The sequence below is a fragment of the Myiozetetes cayanensis genome, unplaced genomic scaffold (genome assembly GCF_022539395.1).
Source record: "Myiozetetes cayanensis isolate MyiCay16 unplaced genomic scaffold, myiCay2020 scf1, whole genome shotgun sequence".
In the NCBI taxonomy this organism is placed as follows: Eukaryota; Metazoa; Chordata; class Aves; order Passeriformes; family Tyrannidae; genus Myiozetetes; species Myiozetetes cayanensis.
This window is the reverse complement of record NW_026086604.1, coordinates 2,480,234-2,505,991: the sequence shown is the minus strand read 5'-3', so window position 1 is coordinate 2,505,991 and position 25,758 is coordinate 2,480,234. Positions and strand designations below refer to the sequence as shown.

Sequence of the window (25,758 nt, the reverse complement as noted above, 5' to 3'; positions counted from 1 at the left end):
TGTATGCTTTTCTTATAGCTGAGAGAGAGGAGACTTTACATCCTGAGTTCATCTCCTCATCCCTGAGAAGGTTCAGACTTTTTCAGGAACAAATGAGTAGTTACTAGTGACATGTGGGTTAGAATACTTTCTTTCCTGCTCCATTGGCATCTACAATCTTTGCAGCAGATGGCTCTGGAAACATTCCTCTTACCCTTTATTCTTAAGCATATGCCCAAGGCACAACAATCTTTCATTACAAACCAGAGATATCCTGTTTTCTAAGTAATCCTAAAAGTGCTGCATTATGATGTCAAACACGAAAAGAAAACCACAGTAAAGAATTTGTTGCTAGCAAAATGTCTGTATTAAAATACAAAGAAACCTTCCCTGTTGGGAACAGTCATTAATAGACTCTCTTTTATATTGGTACTAACAGCACTGTAAGTTCAATTTTCCAAGCAGACCACAATGTTCTTGAGGAATAAATTCCACAACTGTCAGTCTGAACCTCAGCCTGAAAAACAAGGAGTTCAAAGACAATAGCATCGTGCATCCTAGTGATATTCCAGCATCGTGGCACTGGCTTACTGCAACATGTCCCACCAGATGTTGTTTATATCTGGACACCACTTGGTGATGGCAAGCTCACAGGGCTCCCTATTGTGTTTGAGAAGGCGATGATTGCGTTGGAGCCCTTGGTGCTCTTGTTCATGCCCGGGATGTCCACGCTGGTTTGCTCTGGCTCAGCTTTCCTGAAGATGTTTTTCATGGTTGACTGGAAGTTGTTGGTGACAAAGCAGTAGACAATGGGGTCCATGCAGCTGTTGAGGCTACTCAGGATCACTGTCACGTGGTAGACGAGGAGGCTGACGTTATGGGGCATGTCTGGGTTGATGGAGATTGCGACCTGCCGCACGTGGAAAGGGGTGAAGCAGATCATGAAGATGATGAGGACGGTGATCAGGAGCTGCACAGCCCTCATTCTCCTCTCCCGGCTCTGGTGCATGAGGCTGGGCTTGGACAGGGCACACATAATCCTCGTGGTGAAGAAGATGATTATGATGAGGGGGAAGAAGTACTCACAGACCATGAGGACCAGAATCTTGGAGAGGCAGCACTCAGCAAATTTTATTGCCATGGTCAGGATGGAGAAAGTCACCACTGTGGCAAAGATCCAGATGAAGACGCAGATCCCCTTGGCACAGGTGGGGTTCCTCCATTTCCGTGAGGCCTCCACCTGGACGATGGCCAGGTATCGGTCAACGCAGATGCACGTGAGGAAGAGGATGCTGCAGTACATGTTGACAAAGTAGCCAAAGATGTGAATCAAGGAGCAGTGCTGGCAGTCCCCTGCACTGTAGAACATGATGATCCGGACAGGCAAGGAAAAGCCCACCAGGAGATCAGTAACAATCAAGTTTATGGTGTAAATAACAGAGGTGGTTTTTGTCTTGGTACGGAAGCAGAAGACGTACAGTGCCAAGCTGTTCAGCACAACACCCACGAGGAAAATGATGGCGTTGACCACCATCAGGACAATCCACAGGTTGTAAAATTCTGTGGACAGTTCTTTGTCTTCGTGGATGAACTTGGAGAACAAGTAGATGCTGGTGTTGGGTTGCTGGGTGGAGTTGATGGCGTCAGGGGCTGGCAGTTGGGTGGAGGAGGTCGGCATGGTCGCTGACTGACAGCGATCTGAAAGAAAAGAAGGAGTCAAAATTCATTAGGGCTCAAAATCTTGTCACCTAAGAACATTTCAACCAACAGGTTTGTACATTCCGAGGAGTAGATCCCCATCCGCCAATATAGGATTACCAATAATTGCAAGGAAAACATCTGAGTTTATAATTACTGTCTTCCAGTGGTGCCAGATGCATGTTTTGAAAAAGACACACAATCCTCGCTTCAAGTTTCTCTTCCTCTTCCCGTGCAAAAGTGGTTTTAAGGCCAGAAGACCTTTGCACAACCATAGCCCCAGCACCTGTCTCCTAAAATATCATATCCTTCCCCTGGGCAGGTGATCCCATTAGAGAGTTACATGTAGCAGCATTTTCAGGAACTGCAAGACTTCCTTGAAATCAAAGGATGGCTGAATCTTCCAGGAAAGCAGAAGCAGATTGTGTGGCATCTTCTAGAGATCTGCACTCACAGCAACAGCAGCCGGAAGATTTCAAGCTAAGGGCATCAGCCACTGCTCCTGCCAGGGTTTGACAGTTTAATTTGCAAATCATTCCCGACTTATACACTATTTTAAACTGATTTGTATATTAAAAAACTTTTTTTTTTAAAAAAGAGAGAGTCCCAATATATACAGAGACTTGGCTGGTTTAAATAAAAATAAATGATTGCAAAATGTCTGGAATACCTCAAAGTGGCTGGGCAGGGCTTTGAGGTTAAAAAAATCAGCTTGAATCAGCAGAGAATGATGCTGAAAGACTTGATTTATGAGGGTTTGAAATCCCTGCTACCAATGAGCCAAGTGTGGAAGTACTAGGAAACAAGGAGCTGCAAATGCAGATCCCAGCACTCACAGAACTGCAGGGTGCCTGGTTGTGTGTCTCAGCGTGGAAGACTTGAATTGCTGGGGGAGTTGGGATGTCCATCTCCCCAGGCACTCCCCATCCTCTGGCAGCTGGCTTTTTTCCTGCACTAGTCATTTTTGCTGCTTATGGGGATCAGGAGGATGGACCAAAAGTGTTCCTTCACCTGTGAGGTGCATCAAGCCCAGTGGTGGCCATGGACAAAGTAGGGGAGGAAGCTACCTGGGACAAAAGTGGATCCTCCTGAGAGTTCCTGCTGGCCAAAAGCAAATGTTTTGCAGGTAACAGTTCTAACTGTGTCCAGAAAAACATCACAGCAGCTCTGAGCTTGCCTGATGAGTGCCAAAGGCTTTTCCTGCCTGGCCACCAGAAGCTTGTTTGTCAGGCTAACTAATTACAGATCCCTGCTGACTGTAACTCTCCAGTTCTCAAACTCCTCCACACCTCCTTCCAGCACTCTGGGATAGAGAGCTGGGGAACTGAGATTTAGGAGAAGAGATTCCCAAGTCTCTCTGCATTGTCTGGATACAGCAAATGTGTCTCACCATTGAGAGATTGGTCAATAGTAAACATTCAATATCAAGGGTCCTCATGGGGTGCTGCAGCCTAGTGGTGGTTATTCTGTATGGCTCATTCAAGCCAGGTGAACGTGAAGCAGAACATTTGTTGAGCAAAAGCAGAGATTAGGACTGAGAATTTAGAAGATCAGGTGTGGAATTTCCAGTGGAAATTCTTGGAGAGGTGATTTTGCCATCATGATGAAGCTTGGGGTTGTTGGCCTGGAGTCTGGGGATTGCTGTAGTTTCCTCTTACCTCTTACCTAGTCTGGAGAAGTGGAGTAAGGGAAAAAGCTGGTTTTCAATGAACTTGAAAGGCTGTTTCTAATCAAATGGCAATTTTTTCTGTTTAGGTAGCCACTCAGTCAAGTCCAAGGACTTGAATTGTCCGTTGGAATGGCTGGTGCTCAAACATAAAGCCCTCCTGAGATGAAACCCAGTGGCAGAGTACACTGCAGGACTGAAATCCTGAAGCTTGGGTTCAGGCCACCTGTAATATCCCAAAGAACTACCAGGCAAATAGGAACAATGCTAACTTCTGTCCACTTCTGCCATCAGGCCATCCCCAGCAGCAACCAGATGCTGGAACATCTTGTGTTTCAGGAGTGACCAGATTACCTCACCCTGCGCTGAGCTGCGGTGGCAGCCAAAGTAGCACATGTTCACAGCATTTTGTCTGGGTCTGACTGAGCCTGCAGACTCCTGGGGGACAGTCTTGTCTCTTCACATTTTGTGCCAACAGCTCTGTCAGTGAAAAACAGGAAAAGCTGACCCCAAGACTGGCTGAAGGTAGTGGAGCTGCGGAGTCTGGCACCTGAGAAAGATGCATGGTGAGGACGCAGAGCCCTGGCCCGTTTTCTGATGGTTTCCTAAAATTCTCACCATCTGAACTCCTCCGGTTGTTTGTTTCACTCTTTAATTGCAAAAACAAACTGAAATGAGCAGATGCCTGGATCAGCTCCCAGCTTTCTCTTTGCAGATGCTATCAAGAGGAGCACTGCGGAAGCCAAGGGATAAGGACTTCATTGCCCATTGAGTGCAGTGTGATCCTGTGTATCTGTGTTCAGACAGATAGTTGAGCAAGGGGAGAAGACAAAATCACCCACCCCATCCCTTAACATGCACTAAGACTGTTTTGAATTGCATATGCATTTATCTTCTCATTGGAATTCTGTGGCACTGGCTGTTTGCTCTGATTCTGCATCTTGTTAGTAGTTTGCCTCCTCTGGGAGATTTTTCTTCATTTTCAGATCCTTTATCACAAACACCTGATATTCATCTTATTTTGCCTGTCCTGCCTCAGTGAAATCAGCAACTCCAAGTGCATTCAAATGTTTCTCATCCTCACAATGCCATGGAGGGATGTAGGGCAGGTCACAGACTAATAGAAAGGGATCCACTATGAGTACTGTCCATGCACACAAGTTAAAATCATCAGCATATACAGTGTCCTGGTTTGCATGTTCACCTCTTCCACTGAGCCCCATGTGCAGTGAAATAAACTCCAGATTTTTTTTAACTGCTAAAAAACAACAGGTAACATTTCTTTGCCAAATTGAATATGCAGAGGAGGAGCTGTATTAGAGCTTGTGTCTTTTCCCAGTCCATTGCTGCCCTATCTGAACTCAAAATCTAAACAACTACATGAAAGAAGACTCAGCAAATTTAATTAATCCTGAAGATTTCCTCCCTGACAGGCTATGGAAAAGCTGCCTCTTGGGCTGTGGTGGGAAAAATCTTCCTCTAATCAAATAGCTACTGATGGATGTTTGGGTGAATGGCCTCTTCCTTTCTTTGTGGGACTGCCCTCATCTCATGGCTCACAAGCAGAAAGGATGGAGAACTGGATTAGCAAAGCAACAGAATTCCTCTGAGTGCTTTCAGTGGGATGGAGCTGGACCAACCCCCTGGTTAAGAGCTACTAAGGATTTTTCCACTGTGGGACTCCAAGCCCTTGAGAAAGGTACATTGCCTCGTTTTGTAGCAGGCTGAACCAGGCACAAAAAGGCAGCCTGACCTCGTGTCTGAGCAGAAGCAAACATCTCCAAAGATTTTCAATGCTTCCCCTCTCTAAGTCCCAAAATTACCCCAACCAGATCTCTGCCATCAGAAATACTCTTGTGGGTGTAAAAGTGAGTCAGTTCTGCTACCCATCACCATGCAGTGGTGGCGTGTGGAAGTCAGTGAGGGGCATGGCTAAACATATAAGGTGTTCTGGAGCCTCTGCAAACCTTTTTTTTTGCTGTGTTTCACACTTCATTACTTGTAGCTATGGTATGAGCTCATGCAGAGCTGCCACAACCACCTTTACCTAAAGAGTAAATATTTTTTGGGCTAACCCTCAAAGTGCTTGGAGCTCAGCCTTCTTCGTGCCTCATTCAGCCCTCAGCACCCCAGATTTTCATGCAAATCCTGGTTTTTTGGAGATGGCAGTCTGCAAAGCCCAAGATGGGTAAACATGCATCCTTCTGAGCACTGTCTGACTGTGCCAGTTGGCCCACGCTGTTATATTATACCTCTCAGGCTGGATTTTGTCTGTCGGTCTGGGAGACTGTGGGTAGCATTTCCTTAAAAGTACAGCAGACATCTGGGTAGAAATGGGATAAGGGGAGGGACAGAGACTGGAGGTTGACCTGGTTTCCCTTGTTCTGATAAAAGTCTCTGCTCAGCACTGGGAGAGGGGACCCTGCTCTGAATTACTTTCTCATTGTTGCGTGATGCAACCAATTCCATCGCTCTTGAGCCAAATAGGAAACAGATGGTCACTGCAAGCTCTTCCCTCACTCACTCACTGCTTGGCATCACTCTTGTTCATTTAGCATGGGCAGCTCAGTGCTACATCTGCCCTAGGAGGAGATCCCCGACCACCCCATATTCCATTCCACCCAACTCTTTGCTTGGTGTCAGCCTTAAGCCTCACCCTCCACTTGCTGAAGTTAGCAGGGTTCGCTTCCTTGGCCCAGGGGACTTTTGCATCTGGCTCAGTGATTTAGGCAATGGGATACAAAAGAAAAGGCAGGTCAGGCAACTGAGCTTTGTCCAAGAGCGTTATTTATTGCTGTGTGCAGACTGGATCTCTGTGTGCAGACCCAGAGAACACCAGAGCCACACACTGGGATCGGAAAGTTGAGAAGGACATTAACAAGTGTGAGTGTTATTTAGTATAAACAGCTTCAGCTTTTCTCATCTCCCTGTCCTGAGTCAGAAAGTCTGATATGTCAACCTGTCTCCTCCATCATCCCTCCTGTCACACTCACCCTGTCTTGCTTGCTGGTGTTACTCTGCTGCCTGAGGTGGCAGCAGCATGTGTTTAGCTTTGCTGCCTTCCCGTGTTTAAAGTTCCCTGGGTGATTTATCGTCGTATTTATAAAGGAAGGGTTAAACTCACTCTCTTTCAGTTTAAATTGTATGATTCTCCTTCTGGCAAGCTCTCAGTCAACTATGGCTCAAACTGGCCAAATATGGTGTTTTTGTGCATGTCGACCTTGCCCTATACATGGTAGAGCTTGTTCTGTGTGCCTTGTGCTCAGCCCGGGGAGGATGGGTTTGCTGACAGTGGGAACAGAGAGAGAAAGGGAGAGGAAAGGAATGAATCCAGCTGCTGAAAGGGAAAAGCTGGTGCCCATCTAGCCCTCAGGCTCTGAGAGGGGAGCTAATGTCTGTGGGAGAAAGATCCCACCCTGAAGCAGAAATGGGGTCATTTTCAGTGCAGGTACAATCCCATATTTGCAGGCACCATATCTCTGCTCTCACTTGATTCCTGGGCATTGATGTTTCCTAGAAGCCTCCAGGTCTGAGGATGGCTGGATAGTGTGTGAAACACCCAACTGCCAGGGAATTGCAGTTGGATATAGCCAAACCCAGTCCAGAGCTGGATTATTCCTTCCCCTCTAATGCCATGGACATAAAAGGCACTTTGGAGACACAAAACACATAGTTCTGTGAGCGTCAGATTAAATGACACCTGCTTTCTTACAGCCTCATGTCTCGCAGTGGCTCACAGGGCTGGGGGAATGCTCTGCCCTGCTTGAGATGCTTATTATAATTTTTTCCCATGTGGACACTTGGCTGCCTTAATGACCGCTCACATTCCAGCTCTTCCCTTGGCTCTGACACTTGTTTGACTTTCTCCTTTCTTTGCTGCCTAATTTCCTGAAAATTGAGGTGATCTTTCCCTTCTGCCAAATTTTGGTTGAAATTAGCCAGCAGATTGAAAAACATTGGGAGTACGGAGGAAATCAGAGTTGACAGCCACACAAACAGGCACTGAGAGTGATCCTTGCTTCCTCTAACATGAACCTGCAAGGCATTTGCTAGCACTCTCCACCACACATCCTTTCATTCAGGTGGTGTTCTCTGCAAATTCACAATTGCTTTGGCATTGAAACACGGCAAACAGGGCTGGGTGGTTTCTCTGCAAAGAGGGAGCATTGCCTGCTTCTCATTGTTTTCCTGAAGAGAAATTACTTCAGATTTGCACCAAATCGTGGCAGAACCAGCCTGATCATAGCTAATTGCTGGGCCTGATTTTCCCATCTGTCATGAAGATGGTCAGCAACTCTGGCTTTGTCCTGTGGTTTGAATGGTCATCTGCTGAATTACAGCTTTTGTCTGGAAGGAGAAAGGAGTGAATTTCTTCGTAAAGAAATAACAACCCCTCCACATCCTCTTTTCAACTCTAATGCTGGCCATGAGAATCACATTTCCCACCTGACCAGAGGGAAAACTTGTATGTCCAGTCCCAGGCAATAGCCAGGGGTTGTCCTCCAAGTCATGCAAACAATCACTGACTGAGGATGTGTGGAGGCTGATGGAATGCTGGTTGTTGTTCTGGTGTTGCTGCTGTGCTGTTGAGCTGTTTGACTCCTGCCTGAGATGTCCACTTAGCCCATATGTGGTCTTTCATTTCCAAGGCCCTGCTGTGGATGGGTGATGGAGATTGCTGTGAGTTGTGATCTGAGCTCCACCCACTATGCTGTGTGCAATGCTGGGTGTGCACATGGGTTGATCCCATGCTGTCCAACAAGCCCAAGGCCACAGTCTGGTCCTCTGAGAACAAGGCACCCAGATTCCTGGCTCAGTCTGGGACAAGCAATAGCCTGTGGGTGCCCAAGCAATGATTTAGTCCAACAGGTCACTCTCGGCCATGAGGGATCAGTGCCAGTTAGAAGGGGGAGAGCACAACTCTCCAAACTGCATTCCTCTTCTTCACAGAGCAAAGTGACCCAGATGGGACAGATGCCACTTGGCTTGGCCCAGACATCAACACTCTGCACCCAGACTTGAACCTGCTGCTTTAAACCAGGCAAAGGATCACCAGTCCTGGATGTCCCAGAGACAATCTGCTTAAAACTTGGAAAGATCTGCGTGATTCTCCCTCAGCCCTGTCCTGAGCATGCATGAAAAATAGGAATTGAAACTCCTCAAGGTACACAGAGCAGGAAATTCACATGCTGGCAGATGAGCTTATATCTCCTCTGTGGCTCTTTGAAGCATTAATGCCTCAGCCTTTGAAAGAAGGAGCTCAGATGTACATGTGGAAGCAAACAAAGAAGTGGGATTGTACACACATTGCCTCTCCAGCCCCACAAATATCCACCCAGCAACCATGGGCAGGCAGAGGTCCCTCAGCACATCTGTGTTGAGACTTTCCAGTACTGGTCACCCATAATAAAGGTGCTAAAACAGGCTTTTTGCCTCTTCTTCCCTGTTTATACCCCCCTGTGTAGAAAAGTCCCTCCTGAAACATTTAGATGTCTACGATGCCTTATCAACAACACTGAATTTTTCATACCCCTCTTTTCTGCATTACCAGGTCTTGGCCTCGGAGTGACAGAAACACTAAATGTCTTGGTGAAAGCTCTACAAATCATGCTGTCAGCATTTAGAGGACCAATATCTCATACCCTGTCAGGGCTCGTACCAAGTGCCATCTGTCACAACGGAGCATGGAGTGACATCTCTGCAGTAAGTGCTGTGTCTTTTCAGCTCTGATACTTTTAGGGAAATCAGAGCATGACTCCCTGCCTGTATCCCTCTCTGTCCCTTGTGGACCAGTATATGTGAGGGGAAACCACACATTGTTGGGGGAATATTTTTCCAAGAGGGTTAACATTTGTTTTGAAATCTAGACCTGGAACAAAACACATGGATTTGGATTCTTACGGGTCCAGCCAATAGAGATGGATTTGAGCCTGTCTCCTTGGGAGGTTGTAACAGTACAAGAGAAATGCGTTTGATTTTATTGGGATTACAGTAATCCATGTAGAGATTCAAGGGTGCCTGGGACAAAGTGCTAGAAATGTCAGTTTGGAATAACAGCTATCGTGGCTGTGCACAAGGAGAACCCTGCAGTGAAAATTACCATATAGGAACATTCAGGAACTTCACAGGCAAGTGCAAAAACATCGTGAGAGATTAAACTGATCAACATCTGGCCCGTGCATCACTACTTGCTTTTGAGAAGGAAATATTTAATTGCAAATTCAGCAATCTTCCCCCTTTCTGCCTTCAGCTCCCTGTTTGCCCTGTCCCTTGGCAAGGAGCTGAAAAGGACAGGGAGGGAAGAGCAGCAGCAGAGGTTAGCTGTTGGGGAATACCTGGGGTCCTGCATGGCCTGGGAATGCAGGACTGATGGAACAATGCTCACACCCAAAGGAGCACAGGGAATGAGGATGACACCAGTGCAGGTAGGGATGAAGGGGTGATGCAGAGGGGTCAGGTGCACCATGAGGAGCAGCCAACCTGCCACCAATCCAGCTCTGCCTCCCAGCACCCTCTCCAAGTTGTACTGCTCTCTTGGCTGCAGGGAGAAACTGAGGCACAGAGCCCTGTGTGGGCTTGGCCCAGGGAATGCAGTGAGATGGAAGACCCAGTCAGGGAGCAGACAGTTTTTGAGGCATCCCAGGATGGACAACCAGTTCTTAACCCATTGGGAGACCGGCTTCAGTGGTTTCCTTGGCTAGGCACATATGACACTGTGCTGTGCAAACCCCACAGTGCCTTCATGGTTTTGCAAATTTTGGATTAAAGTCTGGGAAAAGTCTGTGCTGTTGGTGTGCTGCTATGAAAACAGGGAGCATTTCTGAAGAGGTCTGGCTAAAGACATTGGAAAGGATCTGCTTCTCTTTCAACTGACTCAGCAAGTGGGTTCAGAGGAGGGAAACAGCACCTTTCCTAGAACCGAGTTTGCAACCTGCTGTGTGGCCAAACAGGTAAAACATCCCCACTCACAGCTGACCCCTTTATAGGCAGTACAACATCTCTTCTCCCAGCTTCCAAAACCTTCCTGAGTGCTTTTTCCCAAAATTCAATTATGCCTGGGAGTACACAGGTACAAACAAGACATCACACCCCTCTTCATGAGAGCTGGAACAGTACTTTTCAATAAGGGAAAGCCAGTAACTTTTCACACTTCTCATCACCCCAATCTTCTTGAAAAACCACCAAATATCACTACACCACCCCAAAACACAAGAGCAGAGACTCAGAGGGGGAAAAGCCTCTTGCAGCCTCTCACAACTGCTGGCACAGCCTGGCTCTTCAGGTCAGGCACCTCCTGATGAACTTCCACGCCTGCTGCATGGGCAGAGCCAGAGACTTCCCGAGCTGCTCATCCACCTGCTCAGCACAGGACCCTTCCCTCTGCCAACCCTGCCAGGGCTCCCTGCTGCATTAGCCGTGCTTTCCATTGCAGACTTGGAGTCCAGTCTCCAGCAAATCCCTCCTGGCCCCTCACTGTCTCTTCTCCCATCCCATACCCCCCTTACTCTCTGACCAATATCCCAAAGCATTCACTGCAAGGGACCCTGCAGTGCATCTCTCCATGGCAGACTGACTTACCTCTGGCTCGACCTCCCTTCTATGTTAGAGGAGCTGCTGGCAAGAAAATTTCCTTGTGGACCTGAATGCTATCACCCCAGGAAGGAGACATCTGTTCCTACAAGCAGAACAACTGGAGTGACTACGGAATATGAAGAAATGCCTAATCTCTCTCTTGTGTTCTCTCTCTCTCCCCCCCTCTCTTCTAAATATAGCCTTGCAACTAATGGGAAAAAATACACACTACCAAAAAAAAAAAAAAAAATATTTCCACTTGTCTTTAGTGTTCAGAATTTCTCCCCAAACATCTGGCTCCTTGCCCTAAATCTCTCTGAAATTTATGAAGTGCTGTGAACGCTAAAGAGGGCTCCAGCCTTACTCACGGTGCTAATGCCTGAACATCTCTAGTAAACTAAAACTGATGTTGCTGCCCCCAGGTCAATTTTCCTGTGTCTCTGTGGGAACAAAATCTCCTTGCCAGGAACTCACCAGCTCAAAGCCACTGTAACTGCATGTGACATGAGGAAAATACCCCTCTTTTCATCTTCCTGCTGTGAGCTGGGATTAGACAGAGGCATCCCTGGCAGTTGCAGGAAGGTGCTGGACCAAATGCCACAAAGCCTGTGACATGCTTTGAACCAGCCCAGCTGTCCAGGCCCCGAGGAAAACTCTGGCACAGGGAATCAAAGGATGACCCTGCACACTTTGGTGCATAATAATGAATTATTCAATGATTGAGGCGGGTTCAAATCATATGGCCAAAATGGCTTGCAAGATATCTCTGTTGATTGATGCTTTAATGACTCAAATCTCCCAAATCCCTAGAAGTCCTACCTCAAATCCCACTTCCTGCTCTAAATTGGGTACCAAAAAGGACATCTTTTGTGGGGCTTGCACAGATGTTCTCCTCAGGAGGGTTTGGAGGACCATTTTGGGAAAAAAGGAAGAAAAAAAAAAAGTGAGAAGTTCCATCAAATTCAGTTGTTTAGAAAGACGGAGAGGATGGATGCTGGATTTAGTATCAGCCCTGGCTTGCTCTTTTCCATCCCCCTTTAGATAGAGACAACGCTGGTGCCAATGCAATAAACATGCAGGATATGGCCCGTCACAACACGACAGGATCAACTGAGAGGCATTGAATTCCAGGTCAAGAGGCCAAATCCATAAATAGAGGAGAGGTAAACTCCACACATGCGTGTCTCACTGGAGCACAAACAGTAGCTATGGTTATTAGAGAAGGTTGACCTCATTTTCTGGAATTAGTTTTTCACTCTTGGATCTTTCCCAGGAAGACGGAGCTGATCTTTTTGGTCTGGTTATTTTATTGATATTCTGTTTTGAGTTTCCTCACACTGAGGGGCAGATTCTTCCCCCAGTTTCAGGAACATCCTCCTGGACTTTATGGGACCTGTGATCCAGGCATCCAGCCTTCCACAACTGACCTCCAGCTCAGGCACGTGCCTGTGCTCTCATCTGCTTTTCACTTCCTTATGTCTTGGGAAGCAAGTGTGGTTGGAAGGTCTCCATGAGCCCTGTCTGGGGGATCAGCTTGCCTTCACTTCCATCTCGGGAGTTGAACAGGGGGAAGAACAAAACCAGCTCATGGTCCAGTGTTGGGCAGGGTGGATGAACTTGCACCCTGTGGAGACACTGGGAGAGGTTACCCAAAGAAGCTGTGGATGCTCCACCACTGGAAGTTTCCAAGGCCAGGTTGGATGGGGCTTGGAGCAATCTGGTCTAGCGGAAGTTATCCCTGTCCATGATGGTGGATTGGAACAAGATGGTCTTTAATGTCTCTTCCAAGACAAACCATTCTGTGATTCTGTGATTCCATCATTCTTAATACCCATGGTGGCTTAAGTTTCCCCCAGCCTCTCAACAACAGTTTTGTATTTAGGGAATGTCTCTCTGTAGTTACAAATGTGAGGCTGTAAGAAAGAGGAGACTTTTCTCCAGGATGAGCCATTGATACCTGTGCCTGTTCACCTGCTCTGGGACTGCCAGGCCCTTCTTATGTGAGGACTGGCTTAGTTTTGTACTTCCACATAATGCATGTGAGCCGTGTTCCCATCCCTGTGCACGGGATAATCAGTGCCCTGCACTCCCCCACTATCCCAGCCTCTCCCTCCTCGCTGGATTTAGAGCTAAAATCTGAGTGGCAACAGCTGCAGAGTTTCAAGTTGTGCCTGAGATAGTGCAGAACAAGCCATATTGGGAAGCAGATGCTGCTGTTAAGGTGGAGAAGGCACATCCGGGCTCAGGGCCATGCTTTGTCCCAGACCCCGTTCCCACACTCAGCTTCAGGAGGAGTTGCAACTGTAGCTGATAAATGAAGAGCTTCTATCATATCTTGATTTTCAGTCATTTATCACCCTCCCAGAGGGAGGGGGAAAGGCAGGAAAAAAAAAGTAAACTCTTAGTAAGTGGAAAATTTTCAAGCTTGTTCATTGAATATACAATGGTATTAAATATTGGAGTGAGATTGTAGGTGGAAGAAGGTGTTGGCTCGGTCAAAATGAGCATGTAGGAGAAAGATTAATAGTTACAGCAGGAAGAGATCCTACTATCCCATGGTAATTCCTAGGAATCAATTAACCTTCCCATGTAAAATAGGGCTCTGCTTAAAAGTCTTCTGTGACATGGAGCAGCAAAGCAGGAGACCAGACAGCTCTTAAAGGAGGTGGAGAGAAAGCTGAACATCACCCTGGGGAGATGTCTCCCTTGTTTCTGTCAGGAGAAGGGTGTACTTTTCCAGTCCTATTCAAAAAGGGGAATTGAGTGCCTTTTCACCCCCTGCTGCAGGAGAAGAGATTGAGATTGGGCACAGTGCGGTGAACTGTAACAGAGCTGAGATGGGCTCAAGGCACGTGGCCAGATCAGCTTTCAAGATGCCTCTGCTGACCAAGTCTGTAACGACCCAAACCAGAACCCCGTGTCTGAACATGCCTGGCTTTATTTAGGAAGCTGAATTTCAGCTTTGTTACACTGATCCTCACAAATGAATTATCTTCTCCAGCAAGGAGAGAGAATTCCTACCCAAGGTCTTGGACACAGACATAACAGAATCAGAGCTCAGAAAACTGAGGAGCCTTTACCCATGGCCATGACTGTGTGGAGGACACTAAAGAGTGTTCCTTGCTGCATGGAGGACACTGAAGGGTGAGATCTTTACTGAGCTGTCCAGGAAACCTTTTTATTGTCTGCTTCAGAGAAAGTGAGCTCACATGACCGTAGGCCACCTCCATTGAATGTTCTCCTGAGGTATTTTATCACTGCTTTGGTCCTGCACCAGGAGGCAGGAGAGCCAGGAGGAGAAACTGAAGTGATTAATGGCCACAGTCACAACAGACACACACAAGCACAAGCCTGTCCTCAGAAAACTGCTTGCAGGGGTAGTTGCCCGGCTGATGTATCTGCAGGTTTGATGGAGAGGGAACTATGTGGGCTCTGCTCCCTGCCAGGTGAGTAACCTTTGCCATGGCAGATAAAGTTAAGGGCACTACTCTTCCTTCTGGTATAACTGGCCCAGAAGATCTCCAGGCCTTAAAAAGTGCTGGAAAACATTCATGTGTGTGTCTGTATGATATGCACTGCCCATAAGACCTAAAATCTTAATTCTCCACAGTCTGCAGGGCTGTTGTGGGATGCTGTGAATCAGGTTCACACAAAATTGACCCAGAGAACTGTGTAGACTCCTAAAGATGAGCCAAGGGTGGAGAAGCTGCTGTGCTGGACCACCCTGCACAATCTCCACCTTTTACAGAGGGAACTACCAGGAAAGCACCAGATGGCATTTGGTTTAGGAGAAATCTGCAGATATTGAGGCTCTCCCCAGAAGTGTAGGGATTTCCTTCCTTGCAGAGGGGCTTGAGCAGGTGTGTTTCAATCCCACCATGCTTTCCTATCTTTAAGAAGTAAGAGGTACATTGCCTTGCCCTTGAATGAAAACCTGGGACAGCAGTGTGGGAATACACTCCCCTTTGGTGACTCCTGAGCCAGTGCTTGGTGGAAGCAATAACATGGCAGATGGATGGATCCTGAGAGCATATCCATTTTTGCTTCTGGTACTTTTGGTAGAATCAATGGGAAGTCCAGCTGAAATAACCTTGAAGATCAGGGCTGACATCTGTATCCAGCCTGGCTTTTAGCTTGTGGCACTTGCTTATTTGGAGCCAAGCAGAGGAACATGTGGCTTCAGCTGCTGGGTTATTGAGAGGTCATTCTCTGCTGTTTCCATGGTAATCCAGGTTTGCTGTGCTGGGACATCTGGGAGATCCTGGGACCACTTTGGGGTCTGAACCCTGAGACATTCATGGTTATGCCTAAGGAGATAGATGGAGGGACTGGAGGAAAGCTGGGCTGTTGCCCCCTGTCCTCAGAGGGCTGCAAGGGGCAGAGGCCACCACTGTTGTGTGTCCCTGCCTCTGGACAGGCTCCCATTGCGCAAGGAGGGAGATCAGACAGCCACCATATGGAGCCTGTGCTGATGGGATCCAGCAGCGATTTGTCTGTTTGATGAGGGACAGGGAAAGACAAGTGTCACCCAAATGACGGTCATGGCTCCTCTTGGGTGACTCAGGCACGGGGGAGGAAGTGTGGAGGAGCCAGTTTCCTGCCTGCCTGCTGCATACTTGGGAACTGACCCTGCTGGCCATTGCCTCCCCCTCCATTTTTCTCCTGAGGCTGAACCAGAAGAAAAATGAAGACATCTGCAGGGCACAGAGCGAGGTGCTCCTGTGGGCAACCCTGAGGTTTCTCCTGAGTGGCTTGTTTGGAGAACCTTGGCCCTTCCTTTCACCAGTTCTTGCATGGCAAGGGGTATGAAGTTGGATGTGCCCTGTCCTGGTATAAATGTACCCTGTGGGGGTGAGCCAGGATCACTCTCTCCACCCCAGTTTGCCCAGTTCACCACAGGTCTCACAACAGTGAGGTTTCTGACAAGGTTCTGTCAAGGCACCAGCAAATAGTGAGCCACTGAGACCCTCTGGCCACCCAATAAAGCATGTCATGTCTCAGCTGCCCCTACGTCCAACCCACATTGAGGTCCCTTGTAGAGTCCTGTTCTGACTTTTCTGGCCTTCCAGCCCAGGTCTGGCCAGTAGCCACCTCTTGTTCTTCTCTTGATATTTTTTAAAAGTTTCAGAAATGAATCGCCAAGAACTCGATGTCCAGTGTCACAACCTCACTGCAGAGCTCGCCCCAATTCCCAGCAAAGTATTTCCTGTTGGCTTTGTTTGTCACTGGGCTCATGGGGACACTGGTGCTTGGAGGGAGAAAGCTGCACAAGCTTTGGGCTTTGGCACTGCTTGGACACCGTGCCCTGGGAGGTCAGCGTCCTTCTGGGTGGAAAGGCTCTTGTCCAGCTCTGGATTGAGGGCTGCAAAGCAGGAATCTGCAGGATGGTTGGTCCTGGGTGGTTGAGGGACCCCCAGAGATCTCCCTGCAATTTGAGAGGTGGGAAGCACAGTGTGACAGGGCTGAGCTGCAAAACCTTGAACTCAAGGTGTGCTGTGCCCTCTGAGGGTGCAGAGGACAGAGGGACATTTGTAAAACCCATGGCAAGGAAGCAGTGGAGCCTTAGAGAACCAGTCTGGTATCTCCACCTTCTCTGATGACCACAAACCTGGAAAGGGGCAGTGGGATGCTCCTGGGGCCACCTATTGAATTTTTGAGGTCCTTTGCTGTGTGAATAACCTTGCCCAGGAAGAAGGACACCTGCAACTCAGAAAATCTGCTATTTGGACCCACAGTCCTAAAAAAGGGCTTTAGAGAAAGACATCCTCTCCCTGCTCTCTCTCCACAGACATGCTGATCCTCCCCTTTGTTTGCCTGGTTTGGAGAGATTTGGAACAGCTCAGGACAGGGCTGTCTTTTGTTAGATATGCACAGAGCTCAGCAGTGCTCTGATCTGGAACAGGGCAGCATAAATCTGATGGATTATCGTAGGAAATGCCACAGTGATGAAAAACCCTATAGGAACAGGAAGAAAAGAAAGGGCCCCATTGGGGGAGGGACAAAAACCCCAACCCAACAACCACCCTGCTGCCTGGTTACGAGTGATTCCTCAAATTGCTGCCTCTGGAAGAGGCTGGTACATTTGCTGATTTTTTTTTCCTGTTTTTTGGAGGGGGTGTTTTCCTTTGTGTTTTCAGCTGTTTGGAATTACATACCCTGTCCTTGCAGGCAGTCCCTGCTCCCACAGTGAGTTCCGTGTGAGGGGCCTCATGAGGGACAAAAACCCCTCTTTCTGGGGAGGTGCTTCATTTTTCCTGTGGTTCAAAAGATCCCTCTAAGCAGAAGGTGCAAAAGTGCCCTGGGAAGATTTCAGGAAGGGAAAGAAGGGATCATATGTGTGATTTAAAGTGGTTCCTTACTGGAAATTGCAATGCCAGAATAATCGATTTTCTCTTGAAAACAAATGGGTGGGCAGCAGAATTCATCAGGCACTGTTTGTGTGGTGGTGGGTTTTGCTGTGAGGCCATGGACCCTATTTTCTTCCACATGGAGTAGAGGGGACCTGCTGAGACCTGAGTCAGATGGAAACATGATGGTTCAGAAATCCTCGGGGGTGTTTTCTCTGGCTCAGATGAGGTTATAGACAGAATCAAATTGTCACTGATAGTGATCAAGGAGGCCTTGAACTTGTTCAGGTGTGGGCAGTGGATGAAGGGAAGACTAAGACTCAGCTCCACTTTGTGTTTAAGGCCTCAAAGCAATTTTTCTACCAGGAGCAAAAGCTCAGCCTGCCACTGCTGAATTATTGCTTTCCATAACTTCATCTTCTCACTGATAGTTTCAGTCTTTGTCACATTGGGAGTGCTGCATGGTGCTATTTGACATGCCCTTCATGTCACCTGGAGGGATTGTTTTCTACAAAAGCACGACTAGATGAAACAATTAGTGTGAAATGACTAATTAAAGGGCATGTGTCTTTGTCTTGGAAAAGGCCCAAACCAAAGCAGTGGGAATAACCTGAGGGTTGGCAAACATGACCCATCAGGGCAGACCAGCAGAACTGGACTTGTTTAATCCAGAAAAGAGGTGACCAAAGGCAAACCTGACAACAGCTGCAGAGATGTCCGTGGCAGCTTTCCTGGGAATGGTGAAAGGAGGGTTCATTGTGGGGTTTAGTTCATTAATGGCAGTCAGCACCAAATGACCAGCCTCAGTTTGTGGTGGTCTCGGTGTAGAGGCCTCCTTTGAGTAAGAGGAATCCTATTGCTTGTGTCTCCTGGGACAGTCAGGTGCAGTCACCATCCCTGGCCTCTGTAATTCAGAGTCAGAGCCACAGCAGCAGCCAGGGCAGTGGGGGCTCCCTCCCCCAGTGCTAGAGCCACAGGTTAATCCCATGGCTGTGACACAACCTAAGTTGGCACCTCCTTTTGGGCAAATTCTGCTGGTTTCTTTAAAGCAAATATCCAGCCTGCTGTGGTTGCTAAACTGGGCTATGCTTCTTTGGGTGTCTTTCCATTTTCCAAGCAAAATAAACCACAGGCTCTGTATTTTTAGATATGCCATCTGATCGTAGTTAGTCATATATCAGTCCCAATATTGTGAGTCAAGACGCTGAACTCCACTGCTGAACTTCCTCAGGCAAAAACTAGTGGTTTGATCTATCCTGGGTATATTAATAAATCTGCATGTTTAAAAAAATCTTGCTCTTTCTTAGGTAAGCTGCTCATGAGGAATAAAGCCTCTGGGATTTATTGATGCCAGTGTCTTATTAGCTCTGATTGTCTGGGTGAACATGATACTGTTGTGAGTGGGAGATGAACAGCCTTGGTATGAGGCAGACCTAATCTGGGCAGGGACCAGAGGCAGCACGACTCCTCTTCCTTTCCCTCTCCTGCCACTGACTCCAATTCCTGACATCTGCCCCTTGCTATTTCAGTCCTGGGTATCCTCTGAGGCGGCTGCTGCTCAGAGTGAGCTTTGTGGTGGCCCCTGCTCAACCTGCCTTGCACAGCAGTGCACAAACGTGGAGTTATTGGAGTGTTTTAAACCTCTGCCCCTCACTGGCTTACTACAGTCTTTACAAGTCTGTGTCTCTGACACCACCATGCCTTGGAAACAATTTTCTGTGTGTTTGATCAAAGCAGCAGGAGACCTTGAGGCTGGTGTGTGAAAAATGGGCTGCCTTGGTCCTGAAAGTTTATTTGTTGTGCTACCTCATCACTCTAACGGCAATCAATTTATCTACATAATTGCTAGCTGGAGACACATAATGTGGCTTGGCAGCCAGGATTTTTCTCAGAGATGTATTGCTTGGTGTATTCAACGTGGGCAAAAGGAGCCAGCCTGGCTGCTGGGGAACTGCAGCTCTGCGAGTGCCAAGCAGGTGAAACCTGGCATGACAACCCAGCTTTCCCTGTTCGTCCTGCCAGAAATAGCCTTTTGGGATGAGGATGAAACTGCACCTGGCTAAAAGTCCTGCTTTGAGTCCCTTCCTATCCAAGCCATTCTATGATTCTGTGTCTTTCACTTGGACAGATAGTGATAGGACAAGGGGCAATGGTTTTAAGTTAAAAGAAGAAAGATTTAGATTAGGTGTGAGGGAGAAATTTTACTGTGAAGGTGGTGAGGCACTGGCACTGGTTTCCCAGAGAAGTCCTTCTGTGTTAATCACTCTGGAAGGACCCTGGAGGGTTACAAACTCCTGCTGTGATCTCTGTGCGGGTCTGGGTGCTCAGAGCTTGGTGACATTTTACCTGCTAATGCCTTCCTGTGGTGAATGAGCTGCTCTAACATAGGTTAACCTCATCCATGAGGCCAAAGCCTACTTGTGACAGCTTCACTAAGGGACAGATCCCCAAAGTGACCCAAATCCATCTCTCCAGATGTCCTATAGAGAGGATGACAACCTCAATGCATGTATGGACAGGGAACTGTCTGCTGGACTGGAATCCATACCCTACATTTTTAGCCTAAGGGGCATTTCCTAGAGCCCCATCATCTTGGTAGGAGCCACGAAGAGGAGGACACATTTGACAGTAAATCTTTTTACGTCAATGTGGAAGAAGTCATCCTTTCTGTTGTGTGATAATGGCTGTAGAGGTGCTTTTCAGGCTCTGATAGATGAGATGTACATCTTTTATGGATTATGTGTAAGAGGCAATAAAGAATTCAGTTCCTCTGTGTCTATACACTAATGGCATATCGATCCCAGTAAATATCACGCTGAGACTGAACAGCAGCATCCCTGGTTAGTGTCATCCTGATGGGTGACATCATTTCTCTGGGTGTCACAGCCAGCTCAGCCTAATCCCCTCCGACCCCCACAGCTTTACTGATCCCCTTTGCTCTGGCCTTCACTTTTCTATTCCCCTGATTCATCCTTCACCTCAGCACAACTACTGCTGTCTCTGGACTTTGTCATGCTCGGCTGGACTCTGCTGTGCCTCTCTGGGATTTACTGGATGGAAAGCGTTTTCCTGCTAAGCCGAGCCATAGGGTTTGCTCGGCTATTTGTGATCTACAAAAAACTGTGCAGCTAAAAGCTACAAATTAAAATGCAAGGATGAAAAATGGATGAGAGGTAAAAGAGAGAGGAATGTCACAGTCTCCACACTATTTAGAGATGCAGCAGACATTCCTTGGAAGGGACTGTAGATTTTACCTTGAATTCCACAGGACATTCACTAATGTGCATGCTTAGGAAATACAGTGTTTCACCTCTGCCTAAACCTGGCAAATGGGCATTTATAGAAACCTGCTATAGCATCCCAGGATGGAAAGGAAAATCATAGGCATTAAGAATGATAGAATGGTTTGGGTCAGAAGGGGCCTTAAAGATCGTTTAGTTCCAACCTCTCTGCTGTGGGCAGGGGCACATTCCACTAGACCAGGTTGCTCAAAGCCTCACCCAACCTGGACTTGAAGTCCAAACAACTGGAGATTTTTTATCTCACATTTTTAAAAGGTGTAGGGAATTTGGATGTCTCTGTTTTTAAGCATCAGGACTCACATCTCCCTAATGGGTGAGGTTTCCCCCAGTGTGCTGAGCACCTGCCTGCTAAACATCCCTCTTTACATGTCTCCAACCTGTTAAAATGTGGACAGCCAAAATCCCACAGCCTTTCTGACAAGTTGGAGCGCAGGCTTTGGTGCTCCCCTCTGAAAGGGGATGTAGGGCCAGGACAGTCTGTATCCCTGTGGGAACCACGCCAACCCAAGGGCACGATGCACAAAAGGGGGAGCAGAGCTGTTGTACGTGCGCCTGGTGGGATTTATTGCTCTGTTCAGCAGCCTCCTCTGTTCTGCTTGCTCTGCCTCTGGGAGAACGTGCTGTGACAGATGTTTCATGTACAATTCCTTCCTTGGCCTTTGCCTCCTGCTTGAAAGCGGGGGAAGGAAGACTTGTAGGGTGCTTTTGCCACCTTTATGCTCTGCGGGAAGGAAAGAAATGGCTCCTTGTCTGTGTTTTACCTCAACACACTGGGGAGATGGGGAAGGAGGCTTGAGCAGAGTGAAGCAGAACGCTCAGAAATAGATTGATTAATAAACTAGCTGCTCAATTTCATTGCTGAGTTGCCACGTGTCCTTGTAAAAAGGGATGGAGGGATATTATTTCTAACTGTGGGTTGGCAGAGATTCCCATGCACAGAGAAAAGTTTCTGCCCTCACTTGCATTGGTAGGTACCACAACAGGTGGTGGGTATTTCTGCCTCCTTTTTTCCATGGCTGCCCAGCTTTTCCCCACTCAGGGAGAGATTTACATGGCGAGCTGAGAGGCGGCATTGCATCTAATCTTGGGCGACAGAGGCATTTGCCCGGGTGGTTTTCAATTGGGACTGTCGCGCGCGAGTAATAGGGATTAAACTTGTATGCCCACGCTTTTATTTCTGAATGGGGAAGTTTTAGCTCTGCTGAAGGAACTGTCATTTCAGGAAAAGGGCTGGCTTTTTGCTGAAGAAGAGCAATTGGCCCTGGCGTGTGAGAAATGTTAGAAGAGAAGGAGCCTCGTGTTACCAAAGCACAGCTGAAATGGGTCCGAAGAGCCACATTTTTCAATTCATCACAACTGGTGCTGAGCATGGTTTGTGTAAACACCAGGAGATGCTCTCTATGTGATGTACTGGGGCCAGACGTGTCTCACTTGGCAGGGACTTGCCCATGGAGTTTGTGAGGCCATTCATCCCTTTCACCCACCCCAGCTCTGACCCAGCTGCTTCCCCCATACACACAGCAATCAAAGTGAGGACATTTCCATGTTGTTTCCCTGGGGAAAGTTTTCTGCTTTCTAAGGTTATACTATAAAATTCATTCTGAGCCCCCTCAGAACACTTTTTCACGGCCTGAGTCTAAAAACCTTGTGTCTAGCTCTGCATCTTTATACAGAGACAGTTGTGGGATGCATAGGTGTGTTTGTAGCTGGGCTTGACAGAGGTGATCAGTATATGGAGGTTTACCAGCAATACTCAAGACTTCTTGTAGAACCCCTCAGATGGCTCTTTGGCACCCAAACAGATAAACTCAGTATATGGAAACCCCCACATTTCCCTCAATGAGACTTTTTTTTCCTTTGCACCAGCTGTAAACTCCCCGACCCTCCTCTACCCTTCCAGCACCTGGTGTAGGAAACCCTCCTCTCCAGTGCTGCTCCAACCCACGTGGAGCCAAACTGCATTCACACCCATGTGCTTCGCTCCCGACCCGGCTTGCAAGGACTCCCATCCTCAGTGTCTCCAAACCCTCAGCCCAGCCGGGAACGGAGCACGCCGCCTTCCCGAGCTGCAGCCGGTGAACCTCCCACCCTCTCCCCCCTCGCTCCCAGCCCGAAACGCGCCGCAGCCAGTACTCACTCACACAGCCGGGATGAGAAAGCTCAGCTGCTGATCCCTGAGCCCGCTCCCAGATTCCTCGACCGGGTGACCGAGGGCTCGCTCCCCAGCGCTCAGCCCGGCGCGGGGATGATACAGGAATGATACAGGAACCAGACCTCTTTGGTTTACTTTTACGTTGACGTCAGTGTCTTTTCTAGTGCCTCCACGGCTCGTTTTGGTAAAAAGGATGTCTTCAGGGGAGAGGGGAGGGGAGGGGTCGGAAAGGGACAGGAGTGAGGATGAGCTGGAGATGGATTTTTGTGATGTGAGCAGCCAGTGGTGGGAGGTTTTAGGGGCTAATGCTGAAAGAAGGGGTGCTTGTGGAGACCAGGGGATCCTGGGTGTAGCTTATCAACTGGACATAGGTATGCTGGAGACCTCACCCTCACACAGAAATCACTAGGAGGTGACCTTCAGGATCATCTCATTCTAACCCCCCTGCCATGGGAGGGACACCTTCCACTAGATCAGCTTGCTCAGAGCCTCATCCAGCCTGGCCTTGAACACTTTCAGGGATGGGGCATCCACAGCTTCTCTGGGCAACCTGTTCAGGTGCCTCACTACCCTCACAGTAAAGAATTTCTTCCTAACATCTGATCTAAACCTCTCCTTTTTCAGTTTAAAACCATTCCCCTTGTCCTATCACTGACTGCCCGTGTGAAATGTTGCTCTCCCTTCATCGTCAGCTGCTTTCCCACCCTCACCAGCACCCTGACTGGGAGCACAGACCATGCTCCTCTGACCTTTGGCACCTCTTGGTACCTGGGTGCTGGTTCAGGGGGAGAGGGAATGTTTAGGACTGAGGGAGGTCTAGTGCCTCTACACAGTCCTATGTGGACGCAGCTGCCCAGCTCTGCTGCCTTTTTGCCCAAACCAGTGTCTGTCTCCAGGCCCAAACGATGGTCTTAAAGATGGGCCGTGCAGTTGTAGGTGAGTTTCACCTGAATATGCCTGTCTGTGCATCAGATCAGCCTTTTACAGGTCACAGAGTATTCAGTTTTAAGGACCTGAATAACTCACCTCTCCATAGAGAGCTTGGAGAGCACTTGTCTCCTGTTGAGGTCCTGCTCTGTCAGGTTAAGGCTCAGGTTTTACTCTGGGGTTTTTGCTGCATGGTGTGCACAACCCTCCCCAGCTCTCTGCATCCATGTTTTCAGGGCATATGAAGGGCTGATGCTTGTGAGGGATTGGGAGAACACCATCACAAAGTGGAAACCTGCCAGTGCGATCTTAAAGCTGAATTATTCACAGCAGATTAATCACACCTATGTTTAGGGCTCCTTTCTGGCCTGGAGCAAAGCCAGATGTCTTTGCATGGCCAAACAGCTTCCAGGAATTCCAAAATACGACTTTCATGTCCTTAATGCTGATAGCTTTGTGTTGGGTTTGTGAGTACTCATTCACTTGGGTAGTGTGATGTAAACCCTTGAGCGCTGGGATCACAGAGCCTCAGGTAATGGTGAACATGGAGCTGCTGCACATCTGCAATTAAACTTGTGCTCTCTCTGGGTCAGGGGTCACTTTTCCATGACACATTTGCCCAGCTCTTAACACAACTGGCCTTTCATCAATTATTAGCACATTCATGGAATACCTTGATGCAAACCATTCATTGTGAACTCTTAGGAGAGAGCACTGAGATTAGACTGAATTAATCCAGGTACCAGCACTCATAAAGAGCACCAACCACCTACTGACATTGATGTGAGTGGTTTGGATGACCCTTGCAAGCTGTAACAATAAAACCTTGCAGGGAGGAGGGATTATTGACAAGGAGGCATCATCTGCTGATGCCAGAATGATTGGGCTGTACTGGTTTATTTGAGAAACAGTCGTGACAAAACAGTTTTTTATCTCAGTGTATCGTTGCTGCAGAGAAGAAGAGATCCAGAAAGGGAAAGCTCTTAGGTTGTGCAGCACATCTATGGCAAAGCCAAGTAATAAGTCCAGTTTCTTATCCACTGGATCACACACTCCCTGTCATAAATAATGCTAAAAGTTCCTGCTGTCCTTGTCAGAACCAATACACTGTTCATGGCTGAAGAAAGACAGAGTCTTATAAAAACCACAAAAAGAGGTCCTTGTAAATCACCATGCCTATACTTAGAAATGTGTTAAACCTTCTAAGCTCCAGTTCAGAGCACATAAAGTGGGTTTTTTTCTTTTTCCGAGTTGAAAAATCCATCCAAAGGTCAGTCAGAAACAGGAATAAAACTGTATATTGAAATCTAAAGCTGCTGTAATAGCATTTTTGGCAGTGAATGATAAACTTGAGCAGTTGAGATTTACATGGCAGATGAAGTGAACATGTCTTTGTCTATACATTAAATGACCCAACACTGGCCCTTTTTCATTTCTTCACCCAACCTATTAGACTATTTATAGATTTTTACTACAAATGGACCTCCTGAACAGAAGAAGGCAGACCAACTAGGTCTGAAGAAATCATCCTGGTGGAGCTGTGCCCATAAAGCCATCATTCCTGGGCAGGAGTCCCATTTTAGTGATAACCTCCCAGGTAGCAGAAATATTAACTCTTCATTTACCCAGCAGGGATTTTTACAGTCTTTCACAGTTTTTAGAGAGTGTGAAGGGCTGTTCAGGGAGATCTTATGATCATGAAGGAGTTGGATTGAAAGCAAAGTGTGACATATCCTGGCTAGGGCTCTCAGAGATGTCTGGGAAATGAGGTCCACCAGCCACCAGAGGGACTGCACCTGGCTGAAGGGACTTGAAAGGCATGATTCAGATGTCTCAATTTGAATGGGAAGTCTAGGCTTCTCATTCCATAATTCTTGATGGGTAGATGGTGATAACACTGAAGGATGGCAGAGATTTGGGGTTTCTTCTCTGTCACACCTCTCAGATAGGAAGGTCTTGCTGGAGCTTGCCTGGAGTCCTTGCACTGTTAACGATGGAGGAGTGTAGTCATGGTCTGATTTTTCTGAAATATCTTGATGTTCATAAGAGTGGGGAGTGTCATGGCATCTCTTCCATGACCCTGGCTGTGTAACTAAACAATTATGTAATAAAAAT

The 25,758-nt window shown here is 47.7% G+C and overlaps 1 protein-coding gene across 2 annotated transcripts; it reads right to left on the bottom strand.

The window, feature by feature from the left end:
* Positions 1-387: 387 nt before the first annotated feature.
* GPR20 (G protein-coupled receptor 20) lies at positions 388-22,753 on the bottom strand. 2 transcript variants are annotated; one of them, XM_050317810.1, is made up of 2 exons: positions 22,702-22,753; positions 388-1,677 (listed from the first exon to the last, which is right to left on the bottom strand). In XM_050317810.1, exon 2 carries the CDS (start codon positions 1,655-1,657, stop codon positions 596-598), a length of 1,062 nt encoding a protein of 353 aa, XP_050173767.1. In that variant the 5' UTR covers positions 1,658-1,677; positions 22,702-22,753; the 3' UTR covers positions 388-595. The 2 variants fall into 2 exon arrangements, with proteins under 2 accessions (XP_050173767.1, XP_050173758.1); XM_050317801.1 differs by lacking the exon at positions 22,702-22,753 and adding an exon at positions 10,922-11,023.
* Between the last annotated feature and the right edge of the window lie 3,005 nt (positions 22,754-25,758).